The following is a 14,992-nucleotide window of genomic DNA, read 5'->3' on the forward strand; positions in this document are numbered from 1 at the left end:
TGGGACGTGTTGATGCTCCCAAACCCCACCGTGGGGGATCCTGGAGCAGCCAAGCCCTATGGAGCAGCCCCTTTTAGCCCCCCCAGGCTGGGTGAGACCCCACAGAGGGCTGGAAATTGCCCCAAACGCCCCATGAGCCTCACCCAGGCTTGGGGCTGCCGGAACGGGGCGGCTCCTGCCCGTCACCGCTCGCTTTCTCTTTCGCTCCCCGTTTGGCTCCCCGGCCTCGCACGCACCCAGAGCTGCCACCAGCCCTGGATGTGGCCGGCGGGGACACCCCAGGGACACCCCCAGCTGGGGACCCTCCAGCAGTGCCAGGATGAGGCTCTCCTGCCGCCCCCTCCCCAGCTCCAACCCACCCACGCGCTGGGGCTGAGCCGGCCCCGTCCTTTGCCCCCCAACCCCGAGGACGTCTTTGGGGACGCGGGGGGGGCACCCCATAACGCTGGCAGCGGGGACAGGCATGCCCCTGGCATCGCCCATCCCGTGCTTATCGCAGGATTATCGCAGCCTTATCGCCCCCGCCCTGCTGAGCCAGCACCGTGCCGCATCCTGCGCCCGCGTGGCCCCGGGGAGCCCCAAAGGGACACCGAGGGCTCAGCCACCCCGGGGGGGACCAGCCCCCAAAAATGGGTGCCCCCTCAACCCCCCACCCACGCCGTGCCCCCCTTACCTGGGCGCAGAGCCCCCCTTTGGGGTGTGGGGCTGAGTTTTTTTTTTTGGGGGGGGGCGACCCTGGTGGCCGCTCTCCGCTCGGTGGCCGCGTCGCTGGTGGCACAGGGGTGAGGGGGGGGGGACGGACAACAGCGGGGAGCCCCCTCCTGGGCCCCCCCCCCCCCCGGCCAGCCCCGCAGGCAGGGCCGCTAATGAACTCAGCAATTAGCGCAGCCACCGGGGAGGACAGAGACTTCATTAAGGAGGAGAGGCGTGGGGCCAAGCCACGCAACACCCCCCCCAGCTGCCCCCCCAAGCCTTATGGGGGCCCCAAAACCTCACTGGGGGGGGGGGGGGAAATTGGGGGAGCTCTGAGCCCCCGTGGGGAATCCAACCCCCCCAGTGCGCCCCCAGTGCCCAAGGGACACCGAGGGGGCACGGAGAGGGGCTGGGGGCCCCAGGGCGCACACGCATGTGCGCATGCAGCCGGGCACCCGTGCACGGGTTTGCACCCCCCCCCTTGCACCCCCAGGGGCTCAAACACCCCCCCTTGCACCCCCAGGGGCTCGCACCCCCCCCCCTTGCACCCCCAGGGGCTCAAACACCCCCCTTGCGCCCCCCCCCTTGCACCCCCAGCACCGGCGCGTGCACACCCACACCGCAGCTCGGGCCCCTTCCCAGGAGGCTTGGACAGCTTTAATCACCCCAAGGCACTTGGATCTGGTCCCCAGCCCCCCCCTTCCCACCCCCCCACCCCAATCCCATCTCCGCACGCCGCCCCCACCCCCCCTCCAAACCCCCCCCCCCCCCCCCCCCAGGGACACCCAAGGGTGCCCCCCCGGGTGCCGGTGCCGTTTGACTTGTCTAATAAAGTGCTGAGCTCGCCGGGGGGGGGGGGGGGGGCCAGGATCAGGCCCAGGCGGGGGGGCCGAGGTGGGGGGCAGACCCATGGGGACCCCCCCTCTCCTCCCCGCTTTGGCCCCCAGCATTTGGGGAGGGGCAGCACCCGCGGGGGACGGACGGACGGACAGCAATGGAGAGTTAAAAATCCCTTATCCTCAGCCCCCCCCCCCCAAAAAAAAAAAAATATAAAAGGCCCCCCCTTTTTGCCCTGGCACAGCGGTAAAAAGGCACCCTTGAATTTTGGGGAAACCGTTGCTTTTTCCCCCCTAAAAATATACCAGACATTGTCCATATAGCGACCCTAAAAAACCGCACCCCCCCCCCTTTCCAAAAAAAAAAAAAAAAATAATAAAAAGAGACACCCCCCTCCCTGAGAGCCCCTGGCCCCTCGAGGCTGGGGTGAGGGGGGGCCCGAGGCTGGTGTAAGGCCGGGGGGGGGCCGGGGGGGGCACGCTAAGGCTTGGATGGGGTCCCCCAAACCCCGGAGTCACAGCCTTTGGGGGCGCCGCGTGGAGACGGGGGGCACGTGGCCCCCCCCGAGCCGGAGGGGCTCCCATTGACGCAGCGTAACTGGGAGGGGGGGGGAAGCCACCAGACAGACCCCCCCCGGGGGAAGAAACTGAGGTTGGAGGGGGTGATTTAGGAGCCCCCCCCCAGGCAGGCGGCCCTATATTGCTGGTGGGGGCGGGACACATGGAGACTTGGCGTCCCAAGGCACGTGGGGGGGGCGCTTACAGCCAGGGGCTCAGCCCAGAGGCCGCGCTGCCCCCCCTAAAAATCCCCCCCCGAAGAGGTGGGGGGGCACCAGAAGGCACAGGGGGGGGGTGGAGACGTGTGTCCCCCCCCCCAGGTGATCACAAAGGGGCTGGGGGCACGGCGGCCGCCCCACACCCTGACACCAACAGGACCCACATCGGGGGGGGGCCAGGCACATTCCCCCCCCCCAAAAAAAACCAAGGCAGTGGAAAGCAGCAGCTGCTGCCCCCCCCCTCCCCACTCCACGGTGGGGAGCAGGACCTGAGAACCGTTTCGGGGAGGGGGCACGGGATGGAGAGGGGAGGCGGGGGGGGCGGACGGACCCCCCCACGGCACGTCCCCAGCACAGCACGGCAGAGGGGCCCCCCCCCCCCGGGACCCCCCCTTTCTGCAGGGACAAGGGGGGCACCCAGCTCCTGGCGGCCGTCACCGCGGCGGCGGCAGCGAGCGAAAGGGGAGACGGGGAGGGCGAGCGGGGCCGGGGTGGGGGGGGGGATAAAAAAAACCCTGTCCCCCCCCCCCTGAGCTGCCACCGCCGGGTCCCGCGGGACACTAGCTGTTAGTCCGGTGTTTCTTGAGCACTGTGTAAACGTCGTCCACCTTGCTGAGCCTCTCGAAGAAGGGCAGCAGGTCCAGCAGCTCCGTGTCTGCCATGTTGTCGAACCACGAGGCCACCGGCACCTGCGGGGGCGCACAGGGAGGACACGGGGATCAGGACCTCGGCGCCCCGTCCCATCCCGTCCCCAAAAAACAACCCCAAACCCGCGGCGGGGTGACGTACGGCGTTGTCCGGGTGGAAGATGTAGGAGGCGGGCGAGTTGTCCACGATGATGATGCGGCGCAGGTCGCGGCCCAGGCGGCTCAGGTCCTTGACGTAGTTGCCGCGGTGGAAGACGCACGACTCGCGGAACAGCCGGGCCCGGAAAGCCCCCCATTTATCCAGCAGGTCGGCCACGGGGTCGGCGTACTGCGGGGGGGAGCCACGGGTCACTGGGGACACCCCCGGGGCCAGGGGGGGACAAAGGGGGACGCGTGGTGTCCGTGGGGAGGGACCCGCGGTGCCGCCAAGGGGGACCCGCGGTGCCCAAAGCGCCGCGTGGCCAAAAAGGGGGACCCGCGGTGGCCACGGGTAGGTGGCCAAAGGGGACCCGCGGTGGCCACGATCTGGTGATGCCCGTGGAGAGGTGGCCAAGAGGGGCCCCGTGGTGGCCGGCACCCCGCGGGGAGGGGACAAACCCATTTTTTTTGGGGGTGGGGGGGGGTGTCACCCACCTTGGCCAGGCTGGCGGTGAAGAGCACGCACTCGAAGAGCTCGCCCATGCGCTGCAGGAACTCGTCCACGTGCGGCCGCTTCAGCACGTACACCTGCGGGCACGGGGAGCTGAGGGAGCCCCCAAAAATCCCACCCCCCCCCACCCGACCCCGTGCCCACCCCTTTGGGACCCCCTCCCCGAGCGGGGAGAGGGGCCGCGGGGCTGGGGGGGGCCGCGCGGTGACCCCGGCACCTCCTCGGCGAAGCGTCGGGCGGGCTCCGGAGCCAAGTAACCTAGAACAGGCTGACTGCCAGCACACAGCCTATCCTGGATTACTTGAACCCGGGGCCGGCCTCTCCTGGGAGAGGGGGGGGGGGGACACGATTTGGGGGTGGGGGGACACTATTTAGGGGGGGGGGGGCACCCCACCGGGACCCCCTCCTTCTCCTGCCCAGCGGTGCGCCCCGGTACCTGGTGCATGATGCCGTCGATCTCCACGGGAATGATGAAGTCGGCGTTGTTCACCGGCTGCGGGGGGGGGGCACGGCAGGGTCAGTGCGGGTTGATTTTTATTTTTGGGGGGGGTCCCAACCTTAACAGCGTGACCCCCCCCCCCCCCCCCAGGACCCACCTTGAAGGAGCTGTGCACCAGCGTCTCGTCCAGGTCGATGACCACGCACAGCTTGCTGGCGTCCTGCGGCTTCAGCTCGGGCAGGAGGTGCTTGGCGGCGGCCTGGGGGGGGGGGGGCACAACGCGGGGGGGGGTCAGGGGGTCAGGAAGGACCCCCCCACCCCATGGGCGAGCAGGAGACCCCCCCTTTTTTTTTAAATTTCATTTTGGCACGCGGGGGGGGACGCAAGGTGGCCGGGTACCCCCCACGGTGCCGCGCCATCCCCGTTTCTTTTCGGAGTCCCATTTTTTTGGGGGTCCAATTTTTTTTGGGGGGGGTCCCCATTTTTTTTTTTTATTTTTGGGGTGGGGGGGGGGTTTACCTTGGGCAGGGCGCCGTTCTCCTCGGCCAGCAGCGGGGCGTTGTTGTTGACGGAGAAGGGCTCGGCCTCATCGCGGCACAGGCAGCAGAAGAGGGACTGGAGGATGCTGCGGCCCCGCGGCTTCTTGGTGGCGGGGGGGCTCTGGGCACCTGGGGGGGGGGGCACGGTAAATTGGGGGGGGGTCCCGGTAAATGGGGGGGGTCCCAGCGAGCAGGGGGGGGCACCCCAAAGAGGTCCCGGGGCGGTGTTTTGGTGGAGACCCTACAATAACCCCCAGGGTTAGGGACCCTATGGGGGGGAGGGGGGGGCACCGCCTGGGGGGGGGGGTGACCCCAGATGGACCCCGTGGGGGGGGGCAGTGGGCGGGGCCTGGCGGTGGGGGCGTGGCTTGAAGCCCTTTGCCCCGCCCCCTGCCCGCAGCTCGGCCTCCCCATTGGCTCCAGCTCCCCCCCCCAAGGGTTTTGCCCCCCCCCCAAAGCCCCAGCAGGGCCCGGGGGTCTTCTGGGGGCACTGGGATCAATGACCCCCCACCCCCCCCAAAACACCCCCAATTTTTTTAGGGGGGGTCCAACATTTTTTTAGGGGCTTTCCAATTTTTAGAGGAGTCCCAATTTCTTTAGGGGGGGGTCCTAATTTTTTTAGGGGTGTCCCAATTTTTTTAGGAGGGTCTCAATTTCTTTGGGGGGGGTCCCAATTTCTTTAGGGGCATGCCAATTTTTTAGGGGGGGTCCCAATTGTTTTAGGGGGGTCCTAATTTCTTTAGGGGGGGTCCACAATTTCTTTAGGGGGGGTGGTCCCAATTTTTTAGGGGCAGCCCAATTCTTTTTAGGGGGATCCCAATTGTTTTAGGGAGGGTCCCAATTTCTTTAGGGGCACCCCAATTTCTTTGGGGGGGGTCCCAATTGTTTTAGGGGGGGCACAATTTCTTTAGGGGGGGGTCCCAATTATTTTTAGAGGCATCCCAATTTTTAGGGGGGTCCTAACTTTTTTTAGGGGGGGTCCCAATTTCTTTAGGGGGGGTTCCCAATTGTTTTAGGGGCACCCCAATTTCTTCAGGGGGGTGCCAATTTTTTTTAGGGGGGGTCCCAATTGTTTTAGGGGCATCCCAATTTCTTTAGGGGGGGGGGTCCCAATTTTTTTTAGGGGCATCCCAATTTTTAGGGGGGTCCTAATTTTTTTTAGGGGGGTCCCAATTTCTTTAGGAGCACCCCAATTTCTTTAGGGGGGGTTCCCAAGTTTTTAGGGGGGTCCCAATTTCTTTAGGGGGGGTCCCAATTTCTCTAGGTGCACCCCAATTCCTTTAGAGGGCGTCCCAATTATTTTAGGGACATCCCCATTTTTTTTGGGGGGGGGTCCCAATTTCTTTAGGGGCGGGCCCCAACTTTTAGGGGGTGAGTCCTAATTTCTTAGGGGGGGGGGGTCCCAATTGTTTTAGGGACACCCCAATTTCTTTAGGGGCTTCCCAACTTTTAGGGAGGGGGTCCCAATTTCTTTAGGGGGGGGTCCCAATTTCTTTTAGGGGGGGGTCCCAATTTTTTTTAGGGGGGGTTCCCACTCCTTTAGGGGGCGCCCTAATCCCTTTGGGACCACCCCAATTTTTTCAGCGCCCCAATTTCTTTCCGGTGGGGGGGTCATCCCACAATTAACCCCCCCACACCCCCCCAACCCCCCCCAAATTTACCTTCCCCCCCCTCCCCATTTACCTTTCTCCTGCAGCGGCGCGCTCCCCTCCTCCTTGCTAACCTGGGCGATGATGGACTGCTGGTCCATGGGCCCCGCGGGGGGGGGCGGGGGGGCCACCGACACCCAATTAAGACCCCGCTAATGACACCGGTAAGGGCCGAGGCCGAGGCCTGAGGAGGGTGGCGGGGGCTGCCCCCCCCCCCGGCGCTGCCCCGCCCCCCCCCCGGGGCGCGGAGGAAACTTTGTTACAACATGGAGCGTGCCTGCGCGGGGCCGGCAACATGGAGCCCGCCGCGGTTTCAAGGCCCCCCCTTAAAAGGGCAACGCCACCTTCCCTTTCACCCCCCCCCCTTCCACGCAGCGGTCCTCCCCCCTAATCCCTCCCCCATCCCATATATCCCCACACCCCAAAGCCATCTATATTTTTAGCTTCGCCCCCCCCGGACACTTACACGGAGAGGAGGGCACAGCCGCTGTGTTTTTTTTAATTAATTAATTTATTTATTTTTTAGGGGGGGGCCACCCCTTGCCCCCACGCCCCTGCCGTCGCCCTTTTAAGGGAGGGGAAATTCTTCACATAAACAAGCGCGGGGCCGAAAGGGGGGGGGGGGGAGAGGGGGTAAAAGGAAAGGAGGGGGGGGGCGCAGGGGCAGCCCCGACCCCCCCCCCAAAAAAAAAATAATAAAAAAAAATATTTTTTTTTTTTTAAAAAAAAGGGTTTTTGGGGGCTGTTTTGGGGACGTGGGGGGGGCCTTGAAACGGGCGGGGAGCGTCTCGTAAGTGGGGGGGGGGCGGGGGGGGGGCTGAACCAGGGACCCCCCCCTGGTGTGGGGGGGGGGGGGGGGGAGAAATTTTGGGGAATGGGGGCGGGGACCCCAGCACCCCCCCCCCCCCCCCCCCCCCCCCCCAAACCCTGCATCTGTGGGAAAAGGGCTGAGACCCCCCCGGGACCCCCCCCAAGGTGTCTGTGTCCCCCCCCCCCCCATGTGTGTCCCCCCCCTTCCCCAATTTGCCCCCCCCCCCCCCCCCAAAATTTGTGTCCCCCCCCCCCCAGGGGTCCCCAAAAGGAGCCAGGCGCAGGGCAGGGTGCACAGATCCCATTTATCAGCCCCCCCCCCCCCCGCCATAAGGGGGGGTCACACACACACATATATAGGGCCCCCCCACCCCCCCCCCCCCCACCCCAAACCGGGAGGACCCCCCCCAGGGCCAGCCCCAGGGTGCCCGGCTGCTAATTAGCGGGCCCGGGGGGTAATTAGCGGGCTGCCGGAGCGCTAATTGGCAAGGGGAGGCTGAGGCACTTCAAGCCAGGCCCCCCCCACCCGGTAATCCGCCCCCAAACCCCCTTAATCCGCCCCCCCAATCCCTTAATCCGCCCCCAAACCCCCTTAATCCGCCCCCCCAACCCCTTAATCTGCCCCCCATCCCCTTAATCCGCCCCCCCAATCCCTTAATCTGCCCCCATCCCCCTTAATCCGCCCCCAAACCCCTTTAATCCGCCCCCCAATCCCCTTAATCTGTGCCCCCATCCCCTTAATCCGCCCCCCCAATCTTTAATTCGCCCCCCCATCCCCTTAATCCGGCCCCCCCCCACCTAGGGGGGGCTCAGCAAATTGGGGTGCACCCCAATAAAAGAGGGGCAGTGTAGGGTGTGTGTATTTGGGGGGGGAACAGTGCCAGCGCCCCCACCCCATCACCCTGACCCCGCCACCCCCGGGGGGGGCTCGGGGGCGACCCCAAAAGCGAAGCGGCCGTGGCGGCCCCGAGCCCAAGCGGGGGCTCCGTGGGCGATGCTGCAGGTCCAGAGCTGCAGGGGGGCAAACGGGGACCTCAGTGGGGTGGGGACAAGGCCACCGTGCCCCCCCCAAGGGGGTGTCCCCCCAAAAAACCCTACCAGGTAGGCGATGAAGGCCAGGTAGGCGGCCAGCAGCAGCCCCAGGGGGGCGAGGAAAGCGGGGCCCCGTAGGGTGGGCAGGAAGGCCACCACGAAGTAGATGTTGATGGCGCACACCAGCCCCGCGATCAGGGCCATCAGCACCTTCCCCAGGCTGGGGGCGCAAATTTTAGGGGGGGGGGCACGGCCCCGGCACCGTGCGCCACCCCCCCGGTGGGTGTTTTCCCCAATAGGCCACCCTATAGCCAGCCGTAGGGGGCGTGCAGCGGGGTTTTGCCCACCCAGGGGATATGGGACGGGGGGTTTTGGGGATATAGGGGTTTTTTGGGGTGTCCCCCCCCCTCCCCAAAACTCACAGCCCGTTGGCGAAGTCGTGCATGAGCGGGCGCAGGCTGGTGAAGGTGAGGACGGGCAGCACGGCGAAGGGCAGCTGGGAGGAGACGGGGTGAGGAAGGGGGCATTTGGGGAGGGTCGGGGGGGGTCCCGGGGGTGCCCCCCCCTCACCAGCAGGCTCTGTAGGACGTTGAGGAGGTCGTTCATGCCCGTCAGCTGGGTGACATCCCGGAAGGCGGCCACCAAGAGGGTGGGCAGGATGGCGAAGGAGCGGGTGAAGAGCACGCGGGCGAAGCGGGACCAGTGCAGCCGCAGGAAGCCCTGGGGACACCCCAAAAAAAAAAACAAAAAAACAAAAAACCTTCCCCTCTGCGCCCCTGGGGTGCCCCGCTAGATGTCAGCTCCCGCTCATTAAGCTTAACGAGCTCATTAGGGAAGCAGCACCCCGTGTAGGGCACCCCCAGGGACGGGGCACCCTTGGGGATGGGCACCCCTAGGGTGGCACTGCCCCCATTGGGGCGCTTGGGGACCCCCAGTGCCAGCCCCTGGGGACACAGAGGGAGGGCAAAACTCCCTGCCCAGCCCCCCCCAGGGGATATTTGCCCCCCCCCGGGGGATATTTGCCCCCCGTTGCCCTCACCTCCATGACGAACTGCCCCGCGTAGGTCCCCGTCATGGTGGAGCTCTGCCCCGCCGCCAGGATCCCCACGGCCCAGATGTAGAGCGCCGCCGCCCCGAAATAGCAGCCCAGGATGACCCCCTGTAGGGGGACCCCAAAACTCGGCACAGGGATCCCGTAGGGCCAGCGGGGGCCACCCCAAGGCCGGCTCCCCGGTGCCGCTCACACCCCTGGTAGATGTCCACGGAGACGGTGGCGTTGTTGAGGGGGAAGATGTTGGCGTAGCGGCTGACGCTGCTGTTGATGCACTTGTTGTGCTGGAAAGCACCACGGGCACGTGTAGGGCACCCCATAAATCCGGGGGGGGTGAGGACACCACCCCTACACCCATGGGGTGACCCCCCCCCCAGCCCCTCACCACGTCCTCGTTGCGCTGGCGGTAGAAGGCTTGGCCGAAGACGGCCACGACGAAGAGGTTGATGAGGAAGGAGACGAAGAGCGCCAGGCAGGACTCGCCCAAAAAATAGGTGTTGGCCTCCCGCACCTCCTCCTTCTTCGACCGGTCGATGGCTCGGGTCTGGGCACCGTGGGGCGACCCCATAAGGTGACCCCATAGGGTGGCACCGCGGGGTGACCCCCTCACCGTGCGCCTTCCCCCCGAGTTTTGGGATTTTCCCCACCCCGGTCCCTGCTCACCTTGACCAAGGAGGAGTGGAGGAAGATGTTATGGGGCATGATGATGGCCCCCACCATGCCCACGGCTTGCAGCAGCTCCTCCCGCCCGCAGCCCGGGCAGTAGGGCAGGAAAATGCCCCGCAGCACCTCCAGCTGCGCCGGCCTCACCACCACATACTGGGACGGGGAACCCCATTAGCAGGCCCCCCCCCCCGGCAGCACCAGGCTGGGATGGGGATGTCCTAAACCCCCCCCCTAAAAGCTTTTACCTCGTAGCCGAAGGTCAGGGCCATGATGGTGATGAGGAGGCCGAAGAAAGCCTCCAGCTTGCGGAGCCCTGTGGGGGTGGGTGGCTGGGCTGGGGGGGCACCGGTGCCGGCCCCAAGGGGGGAAATCCCCTCCTCGGTGTCCCCACACCCCATAACTCACCGTACTTGTCGAGGAAGAGGAAGAAGAGGGTGTCCACGATGGTGATGAGGACCCCGCCCCAGAGCGGGATGCTGCGGGATGGGGACAACGAAAAGGGGTCGGGGGGCCACCCCGGTGGGGTGAGGGTGGCGGCACCCCAAAAGGGTCCCATTGAGGGGAGGGGGGGTTACCGGCCGGCCGAGAGCAGGCTGAAGGCGATGGCCGTCCCGATCACCTCCTGCATGTCCGAGCCGATGATGGCCACCTCGATGGTGAGCCACAGCAGCACGCGGGGCACCTGGCGGGGACGGGGACATGGGGACACGGCACGGGGACATGGGGGACACCACGTTTGGGATCTCAGGGTGCTCCGGGACGGGGACAAGTCCCAGCTTGGGCCGGGCAGGATCCGCCCTGCTGTGGCTGCTGACGCCGGGACGCTCTCAGGTGTCCCCAAACGGGACGGGGACGCTGGTGCCGTGTCCCCCCCCCCTTCCCGGCCGCTCACCTTGGGGTAATAGAGGTGGCAAATCTCAGCCAGGTCCTTGCCCGTCACGACGCCCAGGCGGATGGCCAGGCGCTGGCACAGCAGCCCCAGGACGGTGGCCCACAGCAGCACCCACAGCAGCTGGGGGGGGGGTTTGGGGACAGGAGAAGGGCAGCGGGGGCCGGGCAGGGGACGGGATCGGGATCCGTGTCCCCCCCCCAGCCCTAGGGCTCACCTTGAAGCCGGCCACGGCCCCGCACTGCAGGTCGGACTCCACGTTGCCCGGGTCCAGGTAGGCGATGCTCATCAGGAAGCCGGGCCCCGTGAAAGCCCAGAGCTTCCTCAGGCTGAAGCCAGGCTGGGGACGGGAGCGCCACCCCCCCCTCCCAGTTAAAACCAGTGGCTCCCAGTTGCCACCTCCGCCTGGTGCTGGGGAGCCCCGGCGGGCGTTCCTCCCCCCCCCCGCTCCCTTTGCGCCAACCTGGGCAGCGGGACCCCGATCCCAAACGGGATGGGGATCCCAAAAGTGGAGGGGGATTTGTCGCAGGCTGTTGGGGGGCGCCCCCCTCCCCAAGAGGGTCCCGGGGCTGCCGTTAACGGTGCCCACGCAATCCCGAGCCCTTTCACAACCCCATCCCTTCCCCTTCTCCCTTCCGCCCTTGGAGAGCCACTGGGGGGGCTCCCACGGGGCTCGGCGTCCCCTCCCCGTGCCTCAGTTTCCCCCCATTAGGAAAGCTTCAAGGCTCAGCCAGGGCTCGGGGGACACCGAGGTGCCCAAGGGTGGGTTCCCGACCCTACACCCCCAGCCCCACGTACCCCGCTGCTTTTGGGGATGCTGACGAGCTCGTCCAGGTAGGGCTGAGCCGTGCGCCCGGGGGGCTGCGGGGGGCCGGGGGCATCGCCAGAATCACCTTGAACCCGGTTCAGGGACCCGGCGAGACCTGGGAGGGGAGGAAGAGGAGGAGGAGGATGCGGGGACGAGGACCCCACTGCTCCCCAGCTCCATCCCACAGCCACCCACACCCCGGGGTCAGCCCAAAGTGGGACGACCCCGCTGCTCCTGGCAGCGATTGGGGCCCGGAGAGGGCAGCAGCCCCCCGGTACCCCCAACCCCAGCAGCCCCAAAGCCACGCACGCCTCGGGGCAGGGCGGTGGGGACACCACGAAGCTGTCCTTGTCCCTGTCCCTGCCCCACCAGCACCCTGGGGTGCACCCCGGGCAGCTGGGTGGGTTTTTTTTTTGGGGGGGGGGGCGCTCACCTGGCTCCAGCGATGCCACGGTGGGGTCGGATCCGGACATGGTGCTGGGGCCCTCGCCTCGAAACTGGGCGCAGCGCCCGGCCCCCAGCTCTTAAACCCCCCCCCGAGGAAGAGGAGGAGGAGGAGGAGGAAGAAGCGTGTCCCCCCCCCTCGCTGACCCAGGCTGGGAAACGGAGCCCTGGGTGCTGCGGGTGCGCACGGTCTCAGTTCCCCACCCCACACACATTATATTTTTTTTTTGGGGTGGGGGCACCAACCCTGCGCGCACCCCCGCGCAAACACGGGGCACCCAAGGGTGGGAGCGTGCCCAGGTGTGCCCCCCTCCCTGCACATCCTTGGGGGGGGTCCCACTGCCTCTCGGTGCTGGGGAAGGGAAGGGGGGGGACATGGGGACGGTGTCCCACGGCTGGGGGAGGGCGCGGGGGGGGGCAAGGTCCCTGCTGGGGTAGGGGAAAGGGCAGCGGAGAGGGAGCGAGGAGGAAGCGGGCGCGCGTTGCACAAGCACAGGCGGCTCCAAACGCACCCTGGGGTGGGGGGGAAGCGGGAGCAGGGGGCCCCAAACCGCTCTGGGGGGGTGGGGGGGGATTTGGATGCAGCCCACCCCCCCTCTGTGCCTCAGTTTCCCCAAAAAAAAGACACCAGAGCAGGGCGGGCGCAGCACCGAGGGCTTTAATCCTGGGGGGGGCTGCGGGAGGAGGCGAAGGGGGGGCCGGGGGGGTGGCGGCGGGCGAAGGGGGCGAAGAAACGGGCGGCGAAGGGGAGGGGGTCGGGGGGCTGGCGGAGCAGCAGGGCCTGCAGGAAATCGGCCAGGAGGGCGGCGAGCTCGGGGTGCCGCCGGGCGTAGGTGCCGTGGGACGCCTGCAGCTCCTCCTGCGTGTTTGGGGGGGATGGACACGAGGTGGGCACCCCCGTCCCGCGTCCCCGTGCCTTTTCCCAGCTTTTTGGGGGGTTTTGTGGGGGTCTCTCCACCTCCGTGCCACCCCCCAAGACCCCTCCTCACCTTCCTATCCAGGAACCAGGAGCGCAGCTGGGCGTCCTCCTCCCACTCCAGGGGCTGCTTGGGGAACGCGGGCTGGGGCTCGGCCTGGGCTGCACGCAGAAGGCACCTCGTGTGTGTGTGTGTGTCCCCCACCCTGACCCCCTCCCGGCCCCCAAAAAGCCCCCAGCCCCGCTCCGTACCCCTCTCGCTGAGGACATCCTCATCCTGCAGCACCGCCAGCACCGGGCACCCGACCTGCAGCTGCCGAGCCAAGCGCCTGCGGGACGGGGACCCCGCTGGGTGCCAAACCCCACGGGTGTGCCCCCCCCGACCCCAAATAGGGTCCCCCCAACCCCGGCCGTACCCGCTGGGGAGGAAACTGCTGTGCCAGACCGCGGGGACGCCCTCCTTGGTGCGCACAGCTCGCTCCAGCACCACCACCTCCACCTCCGCCGAGCCCCCCGGCTGCCGCTGCGCACCCAGGGCACGCTGTAGGGACACCCCGTAGGGTCACCCCCACCCCATAAAACCAATCCTTTCCCCCCAAAACGCCACCTGCCCAGGGGCCGGGCGGGCTCACGTAGGTGACGGTGCCGAGGTGCCCCTCGCTGTCGATGGCTGGGAAGATGAGGCCGGGGGGGGGCACGGCACGGCGGCGAGCCAGCACCCGCAGCAGCAGGAGGCTGGCGGCCTCCCCCAGCAGCCCCCCCAGCGAGGCCCAGCCGTAGGAGAAGTCCCGGGAGCGGGGCTCTGCCTGCGGAGACACCAAAAACCCCATGGGGCACCCCACAGGGTGGGCAGCCCCCTCTTTTTGCTCGGGATGCGCCCCCAGGCACCGTAAATCTCTTGGAGAGGGGGGGGGGACCCCGCTGCGCCCCCCCCAGCCTCACCTTCCCCTCGCGGGTGCTGACGGTGACGGCCATCCCGCGGGGCTGCTGCACCATGCGGGTCCTCCTCTCTATGGGGTGCGCTGCGAACTGTGGGGTTTTGGGGGCAGAGCCACCCCCACGCCATCCTCAATGGGGCTGGGGGATCCCGTCCCCAAAGTCCCGAGGCCAAGGGGGGGGTTTTGGGGTGCTCCCTCCCCGACGGGGCTGGGGATGGGGACACGGGGCTGGGTGCAGTGCCCCTAAATCCAGGAAATGGGGGGGACAATGGGGTCGTGCCACCCCCGTGGGGGCCACGCCGCTCACCTCCAGGCTTTGGTGCTGCTCCTGCTCCAGGGTCTCCAGCCGCATGGTCACGTACCCTGGCACGGCACAGCCCCGCTGCCACCCAAATAGGACGACCAGGACGACCCCAAATCTGGGGGCGCCACCCCAAAACCCTTCCCCCCCCCCCCCCCTTTTTAGGGGTCTCACCTTTTAGGGTGCTGCAGAAGGGGACGCCGTCCAGCGCCCCGCGGCACTCGGCGCGCACCAGGAGGCAGCTGCGCACCCGCTGCCCCTCCCGCTTGTAGGGTGCGTGTCTGGCGCCCACCCAAAGGTGCCCCCCCCCGCGGCCCCCCGCCGCCACCAGCGCCAGGGTCTCGGGGAACAGGCAGCTCTCCAGCTCCTCGGGGCCTGGCCCCAAATACGCGGTCACCCAGCTGGCCCCAAATCCCCCCCCTCCGGACCCTTCCCCGGGACCCCCGACCCCATATGGGGTCAGGGTGTGTGTGTGGGGGGGCACGTCCCAGGGAGGGCAGGGGGATGGGGACACGGGGGGGGGATTGGGGACACGGGGGGGGGATGGGGACACCCACCGATGCGCTTCAGGAACTTGGCGGCTCCCTCCATGGGGTTGGGGTCTTCTGTGGGGGCACGGGGGGGCTGATCCCAAAAATCCCACTGTGGGGGGGCGCAGGGACCCCCAGCCCCCCCAGCACCCCCCCAGGAGCCCAGCCGTGTAACCCTATAGGGGAGCAGAGCCCCCCCACCCCGTGGCCCCACTGCCCCCCAGTGCGCCCCAAAATCCCCCCAAACCCTCCCCAAATCCCATACCCTCCCCCAAATTCCCCCCTCCCGACCCCAAACCTGGCCCCTCCAGCCGAGGCGCCCCCCCCACAACGCTTCCAGCCGTCGCTATGGCAACCCCCGGCCCTGCCTCTTAAAGGG

General features: G+C 67.4%; 3 protein-coding genes across 3 annotated transcripts; all 3 read right to left on the reverse strand.

Moving 5' to 3' along the window:
• Window positions 1-1,538: 1,538 nt before the first annotated feature.
• On the reverse strand, window positions 1,539-6,454 carry CTDSP1 (CTD small phosphatase 1). The gene is made up of 7 exons (XM_084288775.1): window positions 6,263-6,454; window positions 4,560-4,708; window positions 4,198-4,299; window positions 4,038-4,094; window positions 3,586-3,678; window positions 3,095-3,280; window positions 1,539-2,994 (listed from the first exon to the last, which is right to left on the reverse strand). The coding sequence occupies exons 1-7, from the start codon at window positions 6,327-6,329 to the stop codon at window positions 2,866-2,868; spliced, it is 783 nt and encodes a 260-aa protein (XP_084144901.1). The 5' UTR covers window positions 6,330-6,454; the 3' UTR covers window positions 1,539-2,865.
• Window positions 6,455-7,935: 1,481 nt separating this feature from the next.
• On the reverse strand, window positions 7,936-11,957 carry SLC11A1 (solute carrier family 11 member 1; the record flags this gene model as incomplete). Its single annotated transcript, XM_084288610.1, has 15 exons — window positions 7,936-8,049; window positions 8,137-8,290; window positions 8,493-8,566; window positions 8,641-8,790; window positions 9,110-9,229; window positions 9,286-9,405; window positions 9,507-9,665; window positions 9,785-9,940; window positions 10,033-10,100; window positions 10,193-10,263; window positions 10,363-10,469; window positions 10,680-10,799; window positions 10,894-11,016; window positions 11,475-11,599; window positions 11,918-11,957. The coding sequence occupies 15 exons, from the start codon at window positions 11,955-11,957 to the stop codon at window positions 7,936-7,938; spliced, it is 1,701 nt and encodes a 566-aa protein (XP_084144736.1).
• A 629-nt stretch (window positions 11,958-12,586) lies between these two features.
• On the reverse strand, window positions 12,587-14,674 carry CATIP (ciliogenesis associated TTC17 interacting protein; the record flags this gene model as incomplete). Its single annotated transcript, XM_084288616.1, has 9 exons — window positions 12,587-12,787; window positions 12,918-13,006; window positions 13,097-13,173; window positions 13,261-13,385; window positions 13,477-13,650; window positions 13,787-13,873; window positions 14,090-14,145; window positions 14,258-14,458; window positions 14,641-14,674. The coding sequence occupies 9 exons, from the start codon at window positions 14,672-14,674 to the stop codon at window positions 12,587-12,589; spliced, it is 1,044 nt and encodes a 347-aa protein (XP_084144742.1).
• Between the last annotated feature and the right edge of the window lie 318 nt (window positions 14,675-14,992).

This window comes from Netta rufina (genome assembly GCF_964035555.1).
Source record: "Netta rufina genome assembly, chromosome: 6".
NCBI lineage: Eukaryota > Metazoa > Chordata > Aves > Anseriformes > Anatidae > Netta > Netta rufina.

What these genes read in the sequence shown, in the direction of transcription:
- CTDSP1 (XM_084288775.1), bottom strand. Translation starts at nt 6,329, where the DNA reads ATGGACCAGCAGTCCATCATCGCCCAGGTTAGCAAGGAGGAGGGGAGC. An exon ending in AGAACGGCGCCCTGCCCAAG is followed by an intron (nt 4,300 to 4,559) that starts GTAAACCCCCCC and finishes CCCCCCCCCCAG; the next exon opens with GCCGCCGCCAAGCACCTCCT. An exon ending in TCTTCCACCCGGACAACGCC is followed by an intron (nt 2,995 to 3,094) that starts GTACGTCACCCC and finishes GCGCCCCCGCAG; the next exon opens with GTGCCGGTGGCCTCGTGGTT.